General features: G+C 42.4%; 2 protein-coding genes across 3 annotated transcripts in view; both read left to right on the top strand.

The window, feature by feature from the left end:
* Nucleotides 1–5,094, top strand: part of C1H5orf34 (chromosome 1 C5orf34 homolog) — a 37,369-nt gene extending 32,275 nt beyond the window's left edge. The window contains exons 9-12 of the mRNA XM_040339071.1: nt 1,914–2,044; nt 2,123–2,209; nt 2,821–2,861; nt 4,733–5,094. Coding sequence (XP_040195005.1) covers nt 1,914–2,044; nt 2,123–2,209; nt 2,821–2,861; nt 4,733–4,908 — 435 coding nt within the window. The 3' untranslated portion in view covers nt 4,909–5,094. The remainder of the gene's footprint in view (nt 1–1,913; nt 2,045–2,122; nt 2,210–2,820; nt 2,862–4,732) is intronic.
* Nucleotides 5,095–14,792: 9,698 nt separating this feature from the next.
* The window catches only part of TMEM267 (transmembrane protein 267), a 33,397-nt gene continuing 29,679 nt past the window's right edge, over nt 14,793–18,510 (top strand). For both annotated transcript variants that reach the window (XM_040339051.1, XM_040339060.1), the window contains exon 1: nt 14,793–14,950. The gene's annotated coding sequence lies outside the window, so the exon portion shown is untranslated. The remainder of the gene's footprint in view (nt 14,951–18,510) is intronic.

The raw sequence follows: 18,510 nt of genomic DNA, 5'->3' as shown, positions 1-18,510 counted from the left end.
GTTTCTTTCCACTGCTTATACTGTTTTCAAACAACATGGCTGCTGTATGGTTCTTACACAACAGCTAGTCGCGTGTCCAGCGCGCAATATCGTTACAATGTATACCGTATTTATCGGCGCTGCCTCGGAGGGGACAGGGAGGGGGCGGGATGACTGTCTTCGGGTTACATACAGGAGTTTCTCTTGTTTACTTGACAGTGTCTAATGGGAAGTCCCATCTCCTGGGCTGGCATAAGAATGTTCTGTCTATCATAGTAGGCGGGACTTTGTATTAAAGAGGCCGCTGAGTTTCCTGTATGTAATCTGTTGGCGCTCGTTCCGCCCCGCTCACTGTCCCCTCTGTGGCTGCAGATAGGCATCAGGCTGCATTCATGGCAATGGTGAGGCTGCAGATGGGCACGACCCTTATTTTGCTTCAGTTTTTTTTTTTCTGAAACTTCCCTCTTTAAAGTGAGGGTGTGTTATACGCAGATAAATAGGGTATATCCAAGTAACACGCCCAAGCTTATCCTTGATCCTGAGAGGCGCTCGTTGATTCGTTGGGGGCCACAAAAGATAGGAGATGTAGATTACATATAAAATCTCTCTATCTCCAAATGACACACCCACTAAAGTTTCAGATTCTTTACCGTTTCCGGTTGGTGAGAATACTACTCCGGTACTTGCTTCAGTTACCTGGTAATAAGATGGTTGGTCCCTTAGTGGCGACAGCTCCCCTTCTACCTCCTAACACGACAGCTTCTCCGGCCAGCAGAACCTTCACTTTTGGTTGGACTGTTCTCTTGCTTCTGAATAGCCCCTCAGCTAGCCTAACGGCCAAATGTGCCCGGGATTATCCCGATCTCTGGCCTAGCAATCCAAGCGAAACACATGTCCACTGAGACAGCCGTCCAGGTGGCACAGAACACAGATCACCTGACTTCACCCAAATATATAGGCTCTCCCAGCAAGCCATGGGAACCAAGAAAACCCCTGTCCGTTGGCTGAGATGCCCCATATACCCATAACTTGACCTTCTGTTGCCCTTCTCATATCTAGTCATATCTAGTACCCAGCCACCTAGTGGTAGAAAAGTGCAACAAGGCCAAACTTAAAGGGGTTGTAAAAGATTTTTTTTCACCTTAATGCATCCTATGCATTAAGGTGAAAAACGCCTTGCAGTCACCAGCCCCCCCCCCCCCCCAAGCCCCCTTTTACTTACCTGAGCCCCGAATCTCCGTGGGCATGATCCCGCATTGCTTTTCCCCAGCTTTTGTCGGCTCTTCATTGATTTGACTGACCGCAGCGGGAACCAAACGGCTGCGCTGCCATCAATCATCCAATGTGTGTGTTTAAACCAAACCTTTTCGTATCCCTTTTATAAGGAAAAATCAATAGATCTTTAACAATCGACCATAATAACTACTCCTGGCAAGTAAATGTGTGATGAGCAACCTTGCCTAAACTCCAGGGTGCTACATATAAACATTGTGACATGGGGTAGTTGGTGCTCGTGGTAGATGCGTTTTTTAATACAGTAAATCCGTGGCAGTGCTTGAGCAAGTCCCAGGGTCTTTGAATATCAGACCTGTGTCCTGTACTAAAATACCAAGATATGGAATCTTACAGGCAAGTCAAAACCTGAGCCATACTAGCAAGTGTGTGAATGGAATAAAAGTTTAAAGAACATTAATTTGGGGAAGAGACTATACTTTGTCTGGCTACCAATGTAATGTGAGTGATTACCTTTTATAATTATGTCTTTAAACACTTGAAAAGAAGCAGTGTTTAATAAGTTAATTAGCTTTGAACATGGGGCAGGTTTACTAACATACCACTAATTTATGGAGTATTTACACCACAGTTCAGGTGAGTTTCACTGTGTGAAATGTTTTATAATGCCTGTATAAAATCTTTTCTTTTCTCTTTTTTAGCTGCAAGACAGCATGAATGTGTCTCCCTTATCCTTGGTTCATAAACACATTCATCTCGGATGGTGCAGATTGCAGTTTCCAAATGGTGCATCAAAACTGGTTGAACTGGAGAGTCCTGGAGAGTATGCAAGGTACCTAAGATGACCAAATACACTCCATGATCGTAACCAGCAGCAAGGCTGAATACACATTATCCTTTTTCCTTACAGCTACATCAGACCTGCAGTAGCCTGGTGCCGAAGTCTGGATGACAGATCTCAGAGGAGAATACCAGCTCCGGTTGTTACTGAAAATTGGTAGGTCATTATGTACATGACGCAGTACTCAGTTTCTTCCTGGAGTGAACCTTGGTGCCAATTAAGACAACCACTTTAAAAATGACCAAGTAAAAAAAAAATTCTACTCTACCTTCTGGCCCTTTAAAATTGAAGTCTATTAAAGGACCTCTTTTTTAAAGCTTGTCATGAAAATTTAAAAAAAAAAGTGATGGTTGCAATTGTTTTACCTATGCTTGTATTAATTTGAGTTACTTGGTGTTGGTGCCATTATTACTGTATCACAGACCTTTTAACAAGCATGCAGATGATGAGTTTTGACTTTAGGTGTTTCCGGTGAAGGGTACTGGTAATGCTACAGCATACAGAGATGTTTTAGAATATGGTCTACTTCCAAAACTGTGGCATCAATTGGGAAAGACATTTTTTAGTTAATCATGACTGTGCCCCTGGGCACAAAGCCAGCTCCTAATGGCGAGGTTTGATGAGTCATTTGAAGGAAAAAGCTGTCTAGAGTCACCCTAATAACAAAGACCTAAAATAACCAAGTTATGAAAGGGTTAAGATTTTAGTGTTCTAATTTTCTTCTCCTTCTTTCCTTCTTTTTTTTTTTTTTTTTTCTTTTTTTCTAGGTCTGTGGAAGGTGAGCTCCGGAAAATTCGGAGGTTTCAATGTATCCTTTTATGAAACATGACTGTGTGTGCGTTTTTTTTTTTTTTTTTTTTTTTTTTTTTTCGTTTTTGGGTCTTAGTCACTACTGGGCAGACAAATGTGCCACCCTTTTGGGTTTCTATGGGTTCAGGCTGAGCCAAATCAGGGCACAGCCCACCCTCTCGGTCTAGTTAATTTCTGTAGTGTGAGAGTGCTCTGAATCATGCCTGGGAATGGGTAAGCTCACCATGCCCAGTACCACTTGGAAGAGGTGGTCCTAGACAAAGTTCACTTGTGGTCTGAAAGAGTTTGCTCAAGTGTAAGTGAAGACCATGCCAACAGAAGCAGGGGTCACTGTGGTCTAGTTGGCAGAGGTGATGATGTAAGAGGGCATGCTTTGCTCATTGCGCACTGTGACGGCAGACCAGTGGAGGAGGCAATCAAAACTGACATGGTTAAGTTCAGCTGTGCCCAGACAACAGTTTGTGTTTAGCCCATAGAACAGGACCTTGGCAAGGTGCACTGCAGACAGTGGGGTTTATTTATTAAGGCTGTGTTCACACCTATGCAAATTGGATGTGGGTTACGACGCATCCAATTCGCATGACAGGAGATTGTTACCGGCACACTATTGAGCATCTGTGGGGCGTTCTCAAATGGTAGGTGGCGAAGCACAAGGTCTCCAACATCCACCAGCTCTGTGATGTCATCATGGAGGAGTGGAAGACTCCAGTGGCAACCTGTGAAGCTCTGGGGAACTCCATGCCCAAGAGGGTTAAGGCAGTGCTGGGAAATGGTGGCCACACAAAATATTGACACTTTGGGCCCAATTTGGACATTTTCACTTAAGGGTGTACTCACTTTTGTTGCCAGTGGTTTAATTATTAATGTCTGTGTGTTGAGTTATTTTGAGGGGACAGCAAATTTACACTGTTATACAAGCTGCACACTCACTGCTTTACATTGTAGCAAAGTGTCATTTCTTCAGTGTTGTCACATGAAAAGATAGAATAAAATATTTACAAAAATGGGAGGGGTGCACTCACTTTTGTTAGATTGTGTGTGTGTGTGTGTGTGTGTGTGTGTGTAATTTTTTTTTATTAATATAATATTTTTTTTCTTTTTTTTTTTTTCAGTCTAACTATGTTACACGTTTTTGTTTTGTGTGGTGTTTTTTTTTTTTTTTTGCTGTCCTCTTCATCACCACTCATAAACATGCCTGCCCTGCTGCGTAAATATGCACTCAGTGTCTGGTTTTGCATACATCTTATACATCTTTTACAGCAGTATATAGATATAGCAGAATTATGCTGTTCTGTGGTCAGCGGTGTAAAAAAATAGGACGCAGCTGCATCCAGGGGCCAAAAACGTTGGATGTTTTACGCTGAAGACATGACATTTTTTTTCTTCTGTGTACATGCAGACATTAATGATGTAGGGTACATCATGAATACACCCTATTGGCTGCTGCCACATCTGCTCATGGCTGACGTGTCACTTTGAACGATGTGTGACCAGCATCACTTATTACATACTGTTTTGATGGCCCTGAATGAGTCATTCATGCAATGGAAGCACATGCACTGAATGACCTCAGAAAGTTCTGAATGACTGAAGGCCTAGGTCATTCTGGACATGCGCAGCTGCAAGGGGATCAACTCCTTCAGGGCCGATGTGCCAACATCAACAGCGAGTAATCAGCGGTGCAGCGGACTCCATTGTTTTATATTGACCTTTCAGGCTGGCTCTTGGATGTGGTAATTTACATTTTGGCTACATTTCCATTACATCAATAATGGGTAGAAGCATTTATTGTGCTTTTTAATGAACATAAGTTTAATTAAAAAGCAAAAACTGTACTTTGTTTTACATCCTTAACCATCTGGTTTTGAGTCCTTCTAGAGAATGGGAGCACAGAGAGCCACGGAGCTGATGTAAAACTCTCCAGCCAGCCCAGCAGTGATGACAGCCTGCGGCAGACAATGGGTGACATGAATATACATTCAATTTTGGAAAAGACGTCAAAGGCCATAAAAGACATTGACATACTGCTTTCCTCCAGAAAGTAATATCTGCTGCACATAAATAAAGATATATAAAGAATTTTCATACTGTGTACGGCTGGCAGTGGTCCGACATAAATTGTGACTGTCATACAGCAAAGAGAAGCCTGGACTAGATGGCAGTGTGCCCCTCTCTGGTGATGAACTGAAGGTTTGTGGCCTCTTCTCTTAATACAATCCTTTCCAAATGAATAGAATGTTTTCTTGTAGACGCTTCATTGCAAAGGAATTTCAAAAGCATAGCATTATTTTCATTACCCAGTGCAGGTTGGAAATCAAATTAATCTATCTGCTAAGGGCGGTAAATGGAGTGTTTGTTCTTTCTTTACTTTTTTTTACTTTTGAATTGAATGAGAAAGTGTTAAAATTCCTATCAAGTTATTTTTGGTGTCCTACTGAAGAAATTTCCATTCCCGTCCTGACTTGGAGGTGCAACAGTAAAAACAGATCCCCCAAAAGTGAGAGAGATCGCCATCTTGGTTAGATGTAACTGAAACATTTGTCACCATTGGAAGATTTCCCCTCACCTCACGTCCAGTCTTGGTGAAAGTGATCACCAGGACAAATATTGAGTTGACACAGACCATGGCAGAAGGTCTAACCCAAGGGTGTACAACCCATTGACTTTCCTGGGCCACATTGGAATTAGAGGAATCGTCTTGGGCCACACATAAAATAGACAATCAATAAGGAAAGCAAATTCCTCAAAAGTGAGGGAAATCACCATCTTGGTTAGATGTCACCGGAACATGGTGTCACCATTGGAAGATTTCCGCTCACCTCAAGTCCAGTCTTGGTGAAAGTGATCACCAGGACAAATATTGAGTTGACACAGACCATGACAGAAACTTCACAGAAGGTCTAACCCAAGGGTGTACAACCCATTCACTTTCCTGGGCCACATTGGATGAAGAGGAATCGTCTTTTGCCACATATAAAATATAAGATAGCAGAAAAAGTCAGGCAGAACACAAGTTTACAATCACTGATCTAGATAATGTACCTTTCTGAGTAAAAATGTTCCTTTATCTGCAGGTTTTATTTTTTTGGGGTTATGTTTTCTTTTGTGATGTGGAAGCCATGTTAGAATTAACAACAAATAATAGATAAAGGGACTGGATCTCACCTACAATGCTATGATAAAATATTTGCCCCCTCTCCGGTTTTTATAATTTTTTTTGCATTATTGTCACACTTAAGTGACTCCGATCCACACATTTTATTACTACGCAAAGATAACCAGGGTAAATACAAAATGTAGTTTTTAAATGATGGTTTCATTTATTAAGGCGAAAAAGCTTCCCAAAGCTGCCTGGCTTTATGTGAAAAAGTAATTGCCCCCTAAACCTAATAACTGGTTGTGCCACCCTTGGCGGCAACAACTGCAATAAAGCGTTTGCGATAACTGGCAATGAGTCTTTCACAATGGAGAAATTTTGTCGCACTCTTCTTTGCAGAATTGTTTTAATTCAGCCACATTGGAGGGTTTTCCAGCATGAACAGCCCGTGTAAAGCCTTGTACACACGATCAACAGCCCGTGTAAAGCCTTGTACACGCGATCAACAGCCTGTGTGAAACCTTGTACACACGATCAGATTTTCCTACGGGAATTGTGTGTTGACAGACTGTTGGCCAAATATCCGACCGTTTGTACACTCCATCGGACAATTTTTGTCTGATTTTTCCGCAGATAAATATTGAATGGCCGGGTTTAAAATTTTCTGCAGATCAACAGCCTGTGTGAAACCTTGTACACACAATCAGATTTTCCGACGGGAATTGTGTGTTGACAGACTTTTGGCCGAATATCCGACCATTTGTACACTCCATCGGACAATTTTTGTCTGATTTTTTCCGCAGATAAATATTGAATGGCCGGGTTTAAAATTTTCTGCAGACACCGGTCTGTTGTCAGATTTTCGTATCTTCTGTACACAAGTCTGTCAAACACAAGTTGAAAGTACAAACACGCATGTTCGAAATCAATTCTCACCAAACACAAAATTAGCAGAAGGTGCCCAAAGGGTGGTGCTCGATCTGAAATTCCACGTAGTACGTCACTACATTCGTGTTTGTTGGCGGACCGTTGTGTGCTGTGTCCTCAAGGTCCTGTGAACATGGTAACCTATTGAAGTCAGGCTCCCCTTCAACATCCTGAAGCTCAGAACAGTTCCGATGGCTGTGCAACACTGGACACTGTGGGGACACACAATCAGTGTGCAGTCAGTCAATGCCACGGCTGTGGCTTACAACCTTAAATGAGTCTTCAGGAGCTTTGCAGCCTTGAAGGAAGAAAACCAAATGCACTCGTAGATGGGAAAACCACTGTCCAGCGATCTCTGCAGTCCACATCACAGGAGAAGAGAAATGGAAAGCAGACTACTTCAGCTGCAACTGCCTGGAGCAAGGGGAATGGACACTTTACCTTGATATCTCCACTCAGATATGTCAGAATTTGGTGACTTCAGATAGATTCAGTAAACAAACATTCTAGCTCCCAGATTCACCAACCTACTACCGCTTCTTTTTTATTTTCTGAAACCAGGACCAAGGATCCCCAAGCAGTAGCCTTGAATTCCTTCATAATACCACCCCCCCTCCCCCGTCTCAGTGATTTCTCATTTCACCGAACTGGCCCAGAGGAACCTAATGCCGCGTACACATGTTTTTTGGGTTGTAAAAAATTATTTTTTTCAGGCTGTAGAATAAACAACGTTTTTTTCAACATGATCATTAAAACGACCTTCCCTACACGATCGTGAAAAAAAAAATGCTCTAGCAAAGCGCGGTGACGTACAACACGTACGACGGCACTATAAAGGAGAAGTTCCCTGCGGATGGCACCACCCTTTGGGCTACTTTAGCTGATTTTGTGTTAGTAAAAGACGATTCGCGCTTTTCTGTCTGTTACAGCGTGATGAATGTGCTTACTCTTATAACTTGCTTCTGAGCATGCGTGGATTTTTCACGTCGTTAAAGCCCACACACGACCATTTTTTACAACCCGAAAAACGACAACGTTTAAAACGTCGTTAAAAAATAGAGCATGTTCGAATTTTTTTTGGGTCGTTTTTCAGAACCCGAAAAATGCTCTGAAGCCCACACTCGATAGTTTTTAATGACAACCCGAAAAACGGTCGTGTGTACGCGGCATAATGTTCCGACATACTCAGACTTCTAGCAGAAGACCCTTGGACTCTAGCTACAGGCCAAATATGCTATCTTGTTGCCCTTTATTCCATCCTGCTTCTCAGTCTTTGGCTTTAACCGCATGGCTGTAGCCCAGGACCTAAAGGATAGGGGGGTCTCTGAGTCTGTGATTGTTACCTTGCTAAGAGCAAGAAAAGACACTTCCAGAAAGATTTTCATACCTGGAAATGCTTATGTGCCTGATGTGAACACAGGCACTTTAATCCCAGTTATTATACTGGAATCAGGTCTTGACCAGTATGTGGTTTTGGCTACAAACTCAGCAAATCTATTTGTCAAAACTATTTATATAGCACAAAATATGTAATTTAGAGATTTGAAACCTGGAACAGCCTTTATATGCTACGCTTCAGTTCATTTTTACAGTTGTCATTCTCGTAACTGGCTAAGGTTGATTAGTTGCTTATGGCGCCAAAGTTTAAGAGATAAATTTGCAGATAATCGGCCTCTCTGGCTTCCAGTGAAGAACGTCGGGCTTATAGAGAAGATTTTTGGCATCAAAGCAGCAGTTCCATCAGTCAAGTTAATACTGGTATATTACTGCAGGTGGAGGATGTAGTGCTTCATTTCAGCAGAGTACACATGGATCAATAAGTAGATGAGTCACTCAAGTTTTACAATACAGAACATGAGTCATGTACATTAAAAAGTAATTAAAATGCAGAAAGTATTTGGATCTGGAGTTGTATAGATCTAGACTGCATTAAAGCGGTGGTTCCCCTAAAAATAAACTTTTGACATTGCATTTGCTACATTAATTACAATTAGAATCGGCTGGTTTTATTGAAAAAATACCTTCGTACGTAGCGTTTGCTATATTCGTTCCCACCGCCACTTCCGGGTACGATGCTGGCGGTGGGCATTTCTAATTGATGGACAGGCATCCGACCGACGCATCCATCGCGTCACGAGATGCCGAAAGAAGCCGAACGTTGGTGCGGCTCTATACGGCGCATGCGCACCGACGTTCGGCATCTCGTGACGCGATGGATGCGTCGGTCGGATGCCTGTCCATCAATTAGGAACGCCCACCGCCAGCATCGTACCCGGAAGTGGCGGTGGGAACGAATATAGCAAACGCTACGTACGGAGGTATTTTTTCAATAAAACCAGCCGATTCTAATTGTAATTAATGTAGCAAATGCAATGTCAAAAGTTTTTTTTTGGGGAACCACCCATTTAACTTTGTTTTGTATGTCCTATAATTGGATACAGTCCCTCCAAAACCCACTTGATTTATATCTCATGGAAAAAAAAAACAGTTACAGTTGTGCTCATAAGTTTACATACCCAGGGTGAATTTATGATTTCTTGGCCATTTTTCAGAGACAATGAATGATAACAAAAACTTTTCTTTCACTCATGATTAGTGTTTGGCTGAATCTATTTATTAAGGAAAAAAGGAGAAGTTGCGCTAATTAAATGTGTATAACTAAACAGTAAAATTGATGTGAGATATAATGCATAAAATTGAAGCCAATAAACCCAAAATCAATGGGAACCTGTGAAAATAAATGAGAAAACTCAGTCCCAGTATATCCGCAATAGATATAGTTCATGATATGGTGAATAAATGATCTGGAGAAGAGCATATGCGATAACCACCACCACGAATTAATAACAATTGGAGGCTTACCACATGGCAAGCAATAAATGCTTGCGGCTGCAAATCCCAGCCAGGGCCTTTAACCACTTCCATACCAGGCACTTACGAAGCTTCCCGCCGAATCCACGGTATTGAAGCGTGTCCCAAGAAAAACACTCAATGGTGAAGTATGACAAGAACCGGCACACACATGAGGTAAATTGTGACTTATGGAACCACCACCACCAACACCCTATAGACAGGAGGCTTACCAGAGCGTGTTAATAAACCAGCATGTGGCTAAAACCCTAGCAAGGGCCTTTGAAAATCCTGGGCTGTAATTAGTATGTCCTAGAATCCTCCGATTGTGTATATTCAGTGGATACATGAAAGGAATAACAGGACCCACATAGTGAAGTATGTTACCAGTATTTCCATTTAATAAATAAAAAGTTGCACTTACAAAATCGTAATGAATAAAAGCAGAATCTATTTATTATCAATCAACTGTGTTTACTCTTTGTATATCATAATGACAACAGAAACTACCTAAATGATCCTGATCAAAAGTTTACATACCCCATTTCTTAATACTGTGTATTGCCCCCTTTAACATCAATAACAGCTTGAAGTCTTTTGTGGTATTTGTGGATGAAGCTCTTTATCTTCTCAGATGGTAAAGCTGCCCATTCCTCTTGGCAAAAAGTTCCTGTAAATTCTTGGGCTGTCTTGCATGAATTGCACGTATGAGATCTCCCCAGAGTGGTTTAATGATATGGAGGTCAGGAGACTGAGATGGCCACTCCAGAACCTTCACTTTATTCTGCTGCAGCCAATGACCGGTCGATTTGGCCTTGTGTTTTGGATCATTGTCATGTTGGAAAGTCCAAGTACGTCCCATGCGCAGCTTCCTGGCTGATGAATGCAAATATTTCTCCAGTATATTTTTGATAACATACTGCATTCATCTTGCCATCAATTTTGACCAAATTTCCTGTGCCTTTGTAGCTCACACATCCCCAAAACATCAGCGATCCACCTCCGTGTTGCACAGTAGGAATGGTGTACCTTTCATCATAGACCTTGTTGACTCCTCTCCAAATGAAGAGTTTATGTTTGTGGCCAAAAAGCTAAATTTTGGTCTCATCCCTCCAAATGATTTTGTTCCAGAAAGTTTGAGGCTTGTCTCTTTGCTGTTTGGCATATTGTAAGTGGGATAATTTGTGACATTTGATTAGTAATGGCTTTCTTCTGGCGACTCGACCATGCAGCCCATCTTTCTTCAAGTGCCTCCTTATTGTGCATCTTGAAACAGCTACATCACATGTGTAACGGAACTATGTATTCTGCCTGGACATCTATAATCATCATGCAGTGGGGCATACAAAGGACAGAATGACTTGTTCCAATTGGATTTACCACATTATATTCTGAGCTCAAAGGGTTAATTGTAGAGTGACTCTTTCACTGCTAAATTCTAATGTCCTCTTCTTCAGCTAATTGACTCTCTTTTGTGTATTGTACTACAAGTTAGCAGTCTCCTGTCAGGTGTATTGAATTAGCATATAAATGATGTATGCTAAATACTGTTTATGTGTGGAATGTACTTGTCGGAGACAGAGCGTCTGTCTGGGGATGTGGATTGGAAGGAGATCATTGTGTGATGTGTGGGTGGGGAGTTTGATTGTTCAAGTGCTTTGAAAACTGTATAAAATCTCAGAGTGAACCATTAAAAGTTGTCTACTTGACCCTTCAAAACGCAGCCCCGTCTCGTTCTTGAAAGGGCATTCTATGGGACTATTATTCTGCTCTTTTTACAGCTGCACCTGACTCTCTCTCTCTCTCTCTCTCTCTCTCTCTCTCTCTCTCTCTCTCTCTCTCTCTCCACTCGCATACAACAACTTGCCAGGGAAAAGGACGTCTCCAACGGCTGATACCCCCTCACTACTTGGGTAGCCGTTACAACATGTTTTCAGAGAGTCCTGTATTTCACCTGAAGTTATTTGTGGGGTTTTTCTTTGCATCCCAAACTATTTTCCTGGCGATTGTAACTGAAATTTTAGTTGGTCTACCTGACCTTGGTTTGGTTTCAACAGAACCCCTCATTTTCCACTTCTTGCTTAGAGTTTGAACACTGCTGATTGCCATTCTCAGTTCCTTGGATATCTTTTTATATCCCTTTCCTATATTATACAGTTCAACTACCTTTTCCCGCAGATCCTTTGATCATTCTTTTGCTTTCCCCATGACTCAGAATCCAGAAACGTCAGCGCAGCACTGGATGAAAGATGCAAGGGTCTGTCAGGAGTCCAGAAACTCATTGATCTTTTATACACACACACTAATTACAAGAAAACAGATCATAGGTGAGGATAGTTACCTTTTAATAGCCATTCAAACCCTTTTGTGTCAACTTGTGTGCATGTTATCAGGCCAAAATCACCAGGGTATGTAAACTTTTGATCAGGGCCATTTGGGTAGTTTCTGTTGTCATTATGATTTAAAAAGAGTAAACACAGTTTATTAATAATAAATGGCTTCAGCCAAACACTAACCATGAGTGAAAAATGTCTTTGTATTATCATTCATATTTTCTGAAAAATGAGCACAACTGTATTGCAGTTATGTATTCATTAAAATATATATATATATATTTTTAATTCAACTTGTGTCTGAGTTTGTCTTGGCATCAACCTGTTTTAATCCTCTTTACCAGAGAACTTAGTCTGAGAGAGCTAGAACAGCAGATGTGGTACATGCAAATATGCTGACAAGAAACCTTCTGACAGGAGGAGAGAGCAAGGAGATGAGCTCATCAGGATATTGTTGCTTCTTCGTTGTCTAATTTACTAGCCGGGGAAAGGGAGGTTACCCAGCTGTGTTGCTTAGGGCCCACTCACTGTGGGAATCGCACTGTAATGTGCTGTGCGATTTACATGCAGTTCTGTGTGGTGCAATATCAGCCCATTCAAAATAAATGGCACCGCACTAAACCAACTGGAAACTCACTGCAACCAGATCGCATTTTTTCAAGCCGACCTGCCATAGTAAATGTACTGCGGCGGATCGGGAAGCCTGGTGTAGGGAGGGGCTCTGCTGGGGACACCCGGTGTAAGGAGGGGCTCCGCTGGGGACACCCGGTGTAAGGAGGGGCTCCGCTGGGCACACCCGGTGTAAGGAAGGGCTCCGCTGGGGACACCCGGTGTAAGGAGGGGCTCCGCTGGGGACACCCGGTGTAAGGAGGGGCTCCGCTGGGCACACCCGGTGTAAGGAAGGGCTCCGCTGGGGACACCCGGTGTAAGGAGGGGCTCCGCTGGGGACACCCGGTGTAAGGAGGGGCTCCGCTGGGGACACCCGGTGTAAGGAGGGGCTCCGCTGGGGACACCCGGTGTAAGGAAGGGCTCCGCTGGGGACACCCGGTGTAAGGAAGGGCTCCGCTGGGGACACCCGGTGTAAGGAGGGGCTCCGCTGGGGACACCCGGTGTAAGGAAGGGCTCCGCTGGGGACACCCGGTGTAAGGAGGGGCTTCGCTGGGGACACCCGGTGTAAGGAGGGGCTCCGCTGGGGACACCCGGTGTAAGGAGGGGCTCCGCTGGGGACACCCGGTGTAAGGAGGGGCTCCGCTGGGGCCACCCGGTGTAAGCAGGGGCTCCGCTGGGGACACCCGGTGTAAGGAGGGGCTCCGCTGGGGACACCCGGTGTAAGGAGGGACTCCGCTGGAAATGCCTGGTGTAAGGAGGGACTCTGCTGGGTGCTGAAAACACGCATGGAACATGGGTTTCCTGCGCACAAATGCTGCTAGGTCCTGACACCTGAGACCGTGTAGATACCTGCACCATGTATGACCATGTGCGGGAATCTTCCTGTGCATGCGCAGACATGCTGCGAATCTCTGCCAGCTTTTGTCATTGAGCTGCATGATGTCGGCACACACACCCCCAAGCAATAAAAAAAAATGTCTTCCTGGAATATGATGTGGACGTCCCAGAATGCAGCGGGAGAGAACCCTACATCATTCTCTCCTAGGTAAATCTGTAAAAAAAGAAAAATAGAGGAAATATTCTTCAATTATATAAGAGGTAGGTTTGAGGAATCGGGATAGAAAAAGGTATTTCCATGGGTGAAGGTCTGCTTTACCTGCATTAGAGATCTGTCAGGTCACCCATTTGGCTGTGCTAACTCTATGTAGGACTATTGTATTTCTGGGGTCTCTGTCAGGTTTTCAATAGAAAACTTAGGTGTGAATAATGTTCCTGGAGTTTTTTCCCGCTGGCATTAATGATGGGGCACTATTCCTCCCATCGGCACCAATGATGGGGCACTATTCCTCCCACTGACCCCAATGATGGGGCACTATTCCTCCCACCGGCACCAGTGATGGGGCACTATTTACCCCACCGACACCAATTATGGGGCACTAATTTCTCCCACAGGCACCAATGATGGGGCACTATTCCTCCCACCGACACCAATTATGGGGCACTAATTTCTCCCACAGGCACCAATGATGGGGCACTGTTCCTCCCACCGACACCAATGATAGGGCACTATTTACCCCACCGACACCAATGATGGGGCACTATTCTTCTCACTGGCACCAGTGATGGGGCACTATTCTTCTCACTGGCACCAGTGATGGGGCACTATTCCTCCCACCGACACCAATGATGGGGCACTATTCTTCCCACACAGAGTGACTAGTTGTTTTTCATCTTCTCTTTTGTTAGTTTTATTAATGTCATTATACTTTTTCTTTTTACTTTATTGTTATCACAAAGGGACCAACAAGCTCCCTATGTGATGATATTGGGCAGGTGTCAGGTCCTCTATATGGAGATATCAGTCTGAGACCCCAAATCTCTCCCCTGCAGCTAACCAAGCACAGATCAGAGTCACTATCTGCTACCACAGCTACAACATCCGGGGAATGACAGATGAGACCGGAAACACACAGAGATCACACACACAGTGACAGCTGTCTACTGGCAGCATCAGCATGAATGACGTGACGTGATCCGCCTCTGCAGTAACCCCTCCTACATAGGTGGGGTTAGTTGAGTGGCTCAAGCTTTCAGCCAATGGCACATTCAACAGCAGCGCTAATCAGAGCTGGAGATTGGGACCACTCCCCCCAGCGCTTCCCGGAAGAGCCCGGCAGGTGCGGAGAGATCGTCTGTGTGAGAAGAGCTCCGTCTGTCTTAAGGGGCCCTTCCTCTCTGGGGCCACAGTGTGAGCTGTATGGAGGGCTGGAGGTAAGGAGACGCTGTGCCCGGGGACCTTCACCCCTCACACACCTACGTTACCCGGATCACGGCTGTCACTCTTCTCTCCTCTTCATCATTATGTCCTATGGAGGAGGAGAGACCGACACCCACCGTGCAGGGACCATCATCATCACCTCCACCATCATCATCCTCAATTATAATCATTGTATTCCTATTGGTATTATTATTATTGCAAATATTATTCCTAATATTTATATTCTATTCCTATAATTATTATTACTAATATTTTATTATTACTAATGTTTGTATTTTATTGCTAATTTATTATGATTTGATATTGCTAATATTATTACTAATATTTTTATTTCAAATGTTATATTATTCCTACTTTTATTATTTAATAATACAATATTAGGAATAATAAATGCATTAGAAATAATACAAATATCAGCAATAAGAGCATTCATTTATTAGGAATAATAAATTAACATTAAAAATATCAGGAATAAAATCAGCAGCAATAATATATAAATAATATTTTTATTGCTAATATTCCTAATATTCTTATTAGTATTACTTATGTTTTTTATTATTCCTATTAATATTATTGCTAAGAGAATAAAAAACAAAAATATCAATAATACTAGAATTAAAATATTAGGAATAATCTTAGCAATAATATTAACAATAAAAATAAGATTAGGAATAACTATTCTAGTAATATTATAGTTATTATTTCTAAAATTACTTATTAATATATTAGAATAAAAAAAAATATCAATAATACTAGAATTAAAATATTAGGAATAAAATCAGCAGCAATAATATAAAAAATATTTTTATTGCTAATATTCCTAATATTTTTATTTATTAGTATTACTAATATTACTTATGTTTTTTTATTATTCAAAGCTATTATTCCTATTAATATTATTGCTAAGAGAATTAAAAAAAAAATCTAATACTAGAATTCAAATATTAGGAATAATCTTAGCAATAATATTAATAGGAATAGTAATTATGAATAATAAAAAAACATAAGTAATATTAGTAATACTAATAAATAAAAATATTAGGAATATTAGCAATAAAAATATTATTTGTATATTATTGCTGCTGATTTTATTCCTAATATTTTAATTCTAGTATTATTATTATTATTATTATTATTATTATTATTATTATTATTGATGATTTTTTTTTATTATTCTAATATATTAATATAAGTAATTTTAGGAATAATAACTATAATATTACTAGAAAGAATAGTTATTCCTAATCTTATCTTATTGATTATTTATATGGTGCTGATAATTTACACATCGCTTTTCATCAGTCCGTGCCCTCAGGGCCGCTTCATACTGGGAATCGCAGAGGAGCGTGTTGTCCATTCCTGTGCGATTTCCATGCGGGTCAGCACGGTGACTTTTGAGCCTATTCATTTATTAGAATGAGCTTAAGTGGCATCGCACCAAAGGAAGTGCATGCCGTACTTTTGGAAACGCACTGCAACCAGATGATGTGCTGTGTTTGTACCGTACAATCCAATGCAGGCAAACGCCCCGTGTTTGGGGTGTCCTTAACTTAACATTGACACTAGCTGCAGGTTGCAACTGCAGTGCGTTTTTTTTTTTTTTTTTTTTGTGTTGCGTGTTTTTATAACACAATTCAAAGCTCCAAAGCTCCTATTCAGCATACTTTCTCCAGGCCTCTGATTCCGATACTGAAGTTGTAGATTCAGCATAACTGCCAGGCGATTGGCTCTTTCAGGAGGAGATGATGGCGGCAGCCTTGGTACGTGATCATCGCACGTTTCCTTTAGATGACCTCTATAAAAGACACAATAGTTAGAGGAACTTCCGTCGTTCCTGAAACATTAGCAGCTCCAAGCACGGTATCTGCTGACTTTTACCAAAGGGACACCCGCCAGTGCTGTCCTCACCCGGGCCAGTTCTTCACTGGTCTTTGGGTCCATGAGGGCCGCCATCTTGCATGTGGGAAGGTGACTGTGACTCCCCGGTGTGTCACGGCCGGCTCCCCACTGCACGAGACACACTGCACTTTTAGAATGGTCTCCTGGGAACTGTCACATCCCAGGGGGACCTTCCGATCTGCTTACCTAGGAGTGGGGAGCTGTCGGAAATCGGTACCTACCCTCTCCCCTGAAGAAACGAGATCACTTATCTGAGAGTGGAGGAGGAAGGTGAGCAGAACATTTTACGTGAAGTTCCACTTTGATTTATCTGTCATACAGTGAGACTTGCTGGTCTCTGGAGGCAGATCTGGTCCTGTATTCCGGCAGTATGACAGACGATGGGAGTCCGTGTACTGAATGAGGGAATGTGGGCACACTTGTGTTTTTGCAACACTATTTTCATTTAAAGTGGCCACATAACTTTTAACCCCTGTGCCATTCCCGATAAACAACCTTGTTTAGAGAAAAATAATCTACTTTTGGTTAGTAACCACTCTGCCTTCCGGAAGATTTTTTGCCGTTGTTACTTTAAAGCGGAGGTTCACCCAAATAACATTTTATATCAGAATAACTTCTTTATACTTCTAACATGTACAGTCCGCAATTTTTTTTTTTTGTTTTTTTTAGGCTGTACATACCGTATAATCTATATTTGCAATCTGGCTTCCGGGTACTTCTCCCCGCGGGAGTAGGCGTTTCTATGCTGAGGAGGCATGTCATCTGGGAGGTCGCCCAGATGATTGACGTCGCTTCAGAAAAAGTTCTCCCCGGTGGATAAGGCCCCGCCCCCCCGTATTGCGTAGGCGAGTAACGGCGTTTCCGAAAGAAGCTGAACATGAAGAAGCTCTATACAGGGCCTGCACAGTCAGCTCTACACGGCTCCTAGTCGGTGCGCAGGCGCCGTATAGAGCCGACTCGCAGCTCTGCATGTTCGGCTTCTTTCGGAAACGCCGTGACTCGTGACGCTCCTACGCAATACTGGGGGGGCGGGGCCTTATCCGCCAGGGAGAACTTTTTCTGAAACAATGTCAATCATCAACTCCTACTCCCGCGGGGAGAAGTACCCGGAAGCCGGATTGCAAATATAGATTAGAAGGTATGTACAGCCTAAAAAAAATGGCGGACTGTACATGTTAGAAGTATAAAGAAGTTGGTCTGATTATAGATGTTGTTTGGGTGAACCTCCACTTTAAGTTTAGATTCACAGCTGATCATGTGATGTAAACAGAAGATTGGTAATTCTTTCCCCCTCACGCTGACAGTGTGAGAGGGGAGGGAAAAAAGCCAATCACCGGCTTCTGACAGAGGGGCATCGTCCCAAACAGGAAGAGGCACTGCTGCTATGCAGTGCTCATCAGTACCTCCTTATCAGATAGAAACTATCAGTGCAACTTCATCAATGAAGGAGAAAAATTACCTGTGTGTTTGGTGTTTTTTTTTTTTTTTTTTTTTATAACCAACTATAAAACAGTTTTTTATTTCTGTATTTTTGGCCTTATTTTTTGCAAACAAAAAAAAAACCCAAGCAGTGATTAAATACCACCAAAAGAAAGCTCCATTTGCGTGAAAAAAAAAAGCTAAAATGTAATCGGGGTACAGTGTTGTATGACTG

Source organism: Rana temporaria, chromosome 1, assembly GCF_905171775.1.
Source record: "Rana temporaria chromosome 1, aRanTem1.1, whole genome shotgun sequence".
NCBI lineage: Eukaryota > Metazoa > Chordata > Amphibia > Anura > Ranidae > Rana > Rana temporaria.
This window is presented reverse-complemented; position numbering and strand designations above follow the sequence as displayed.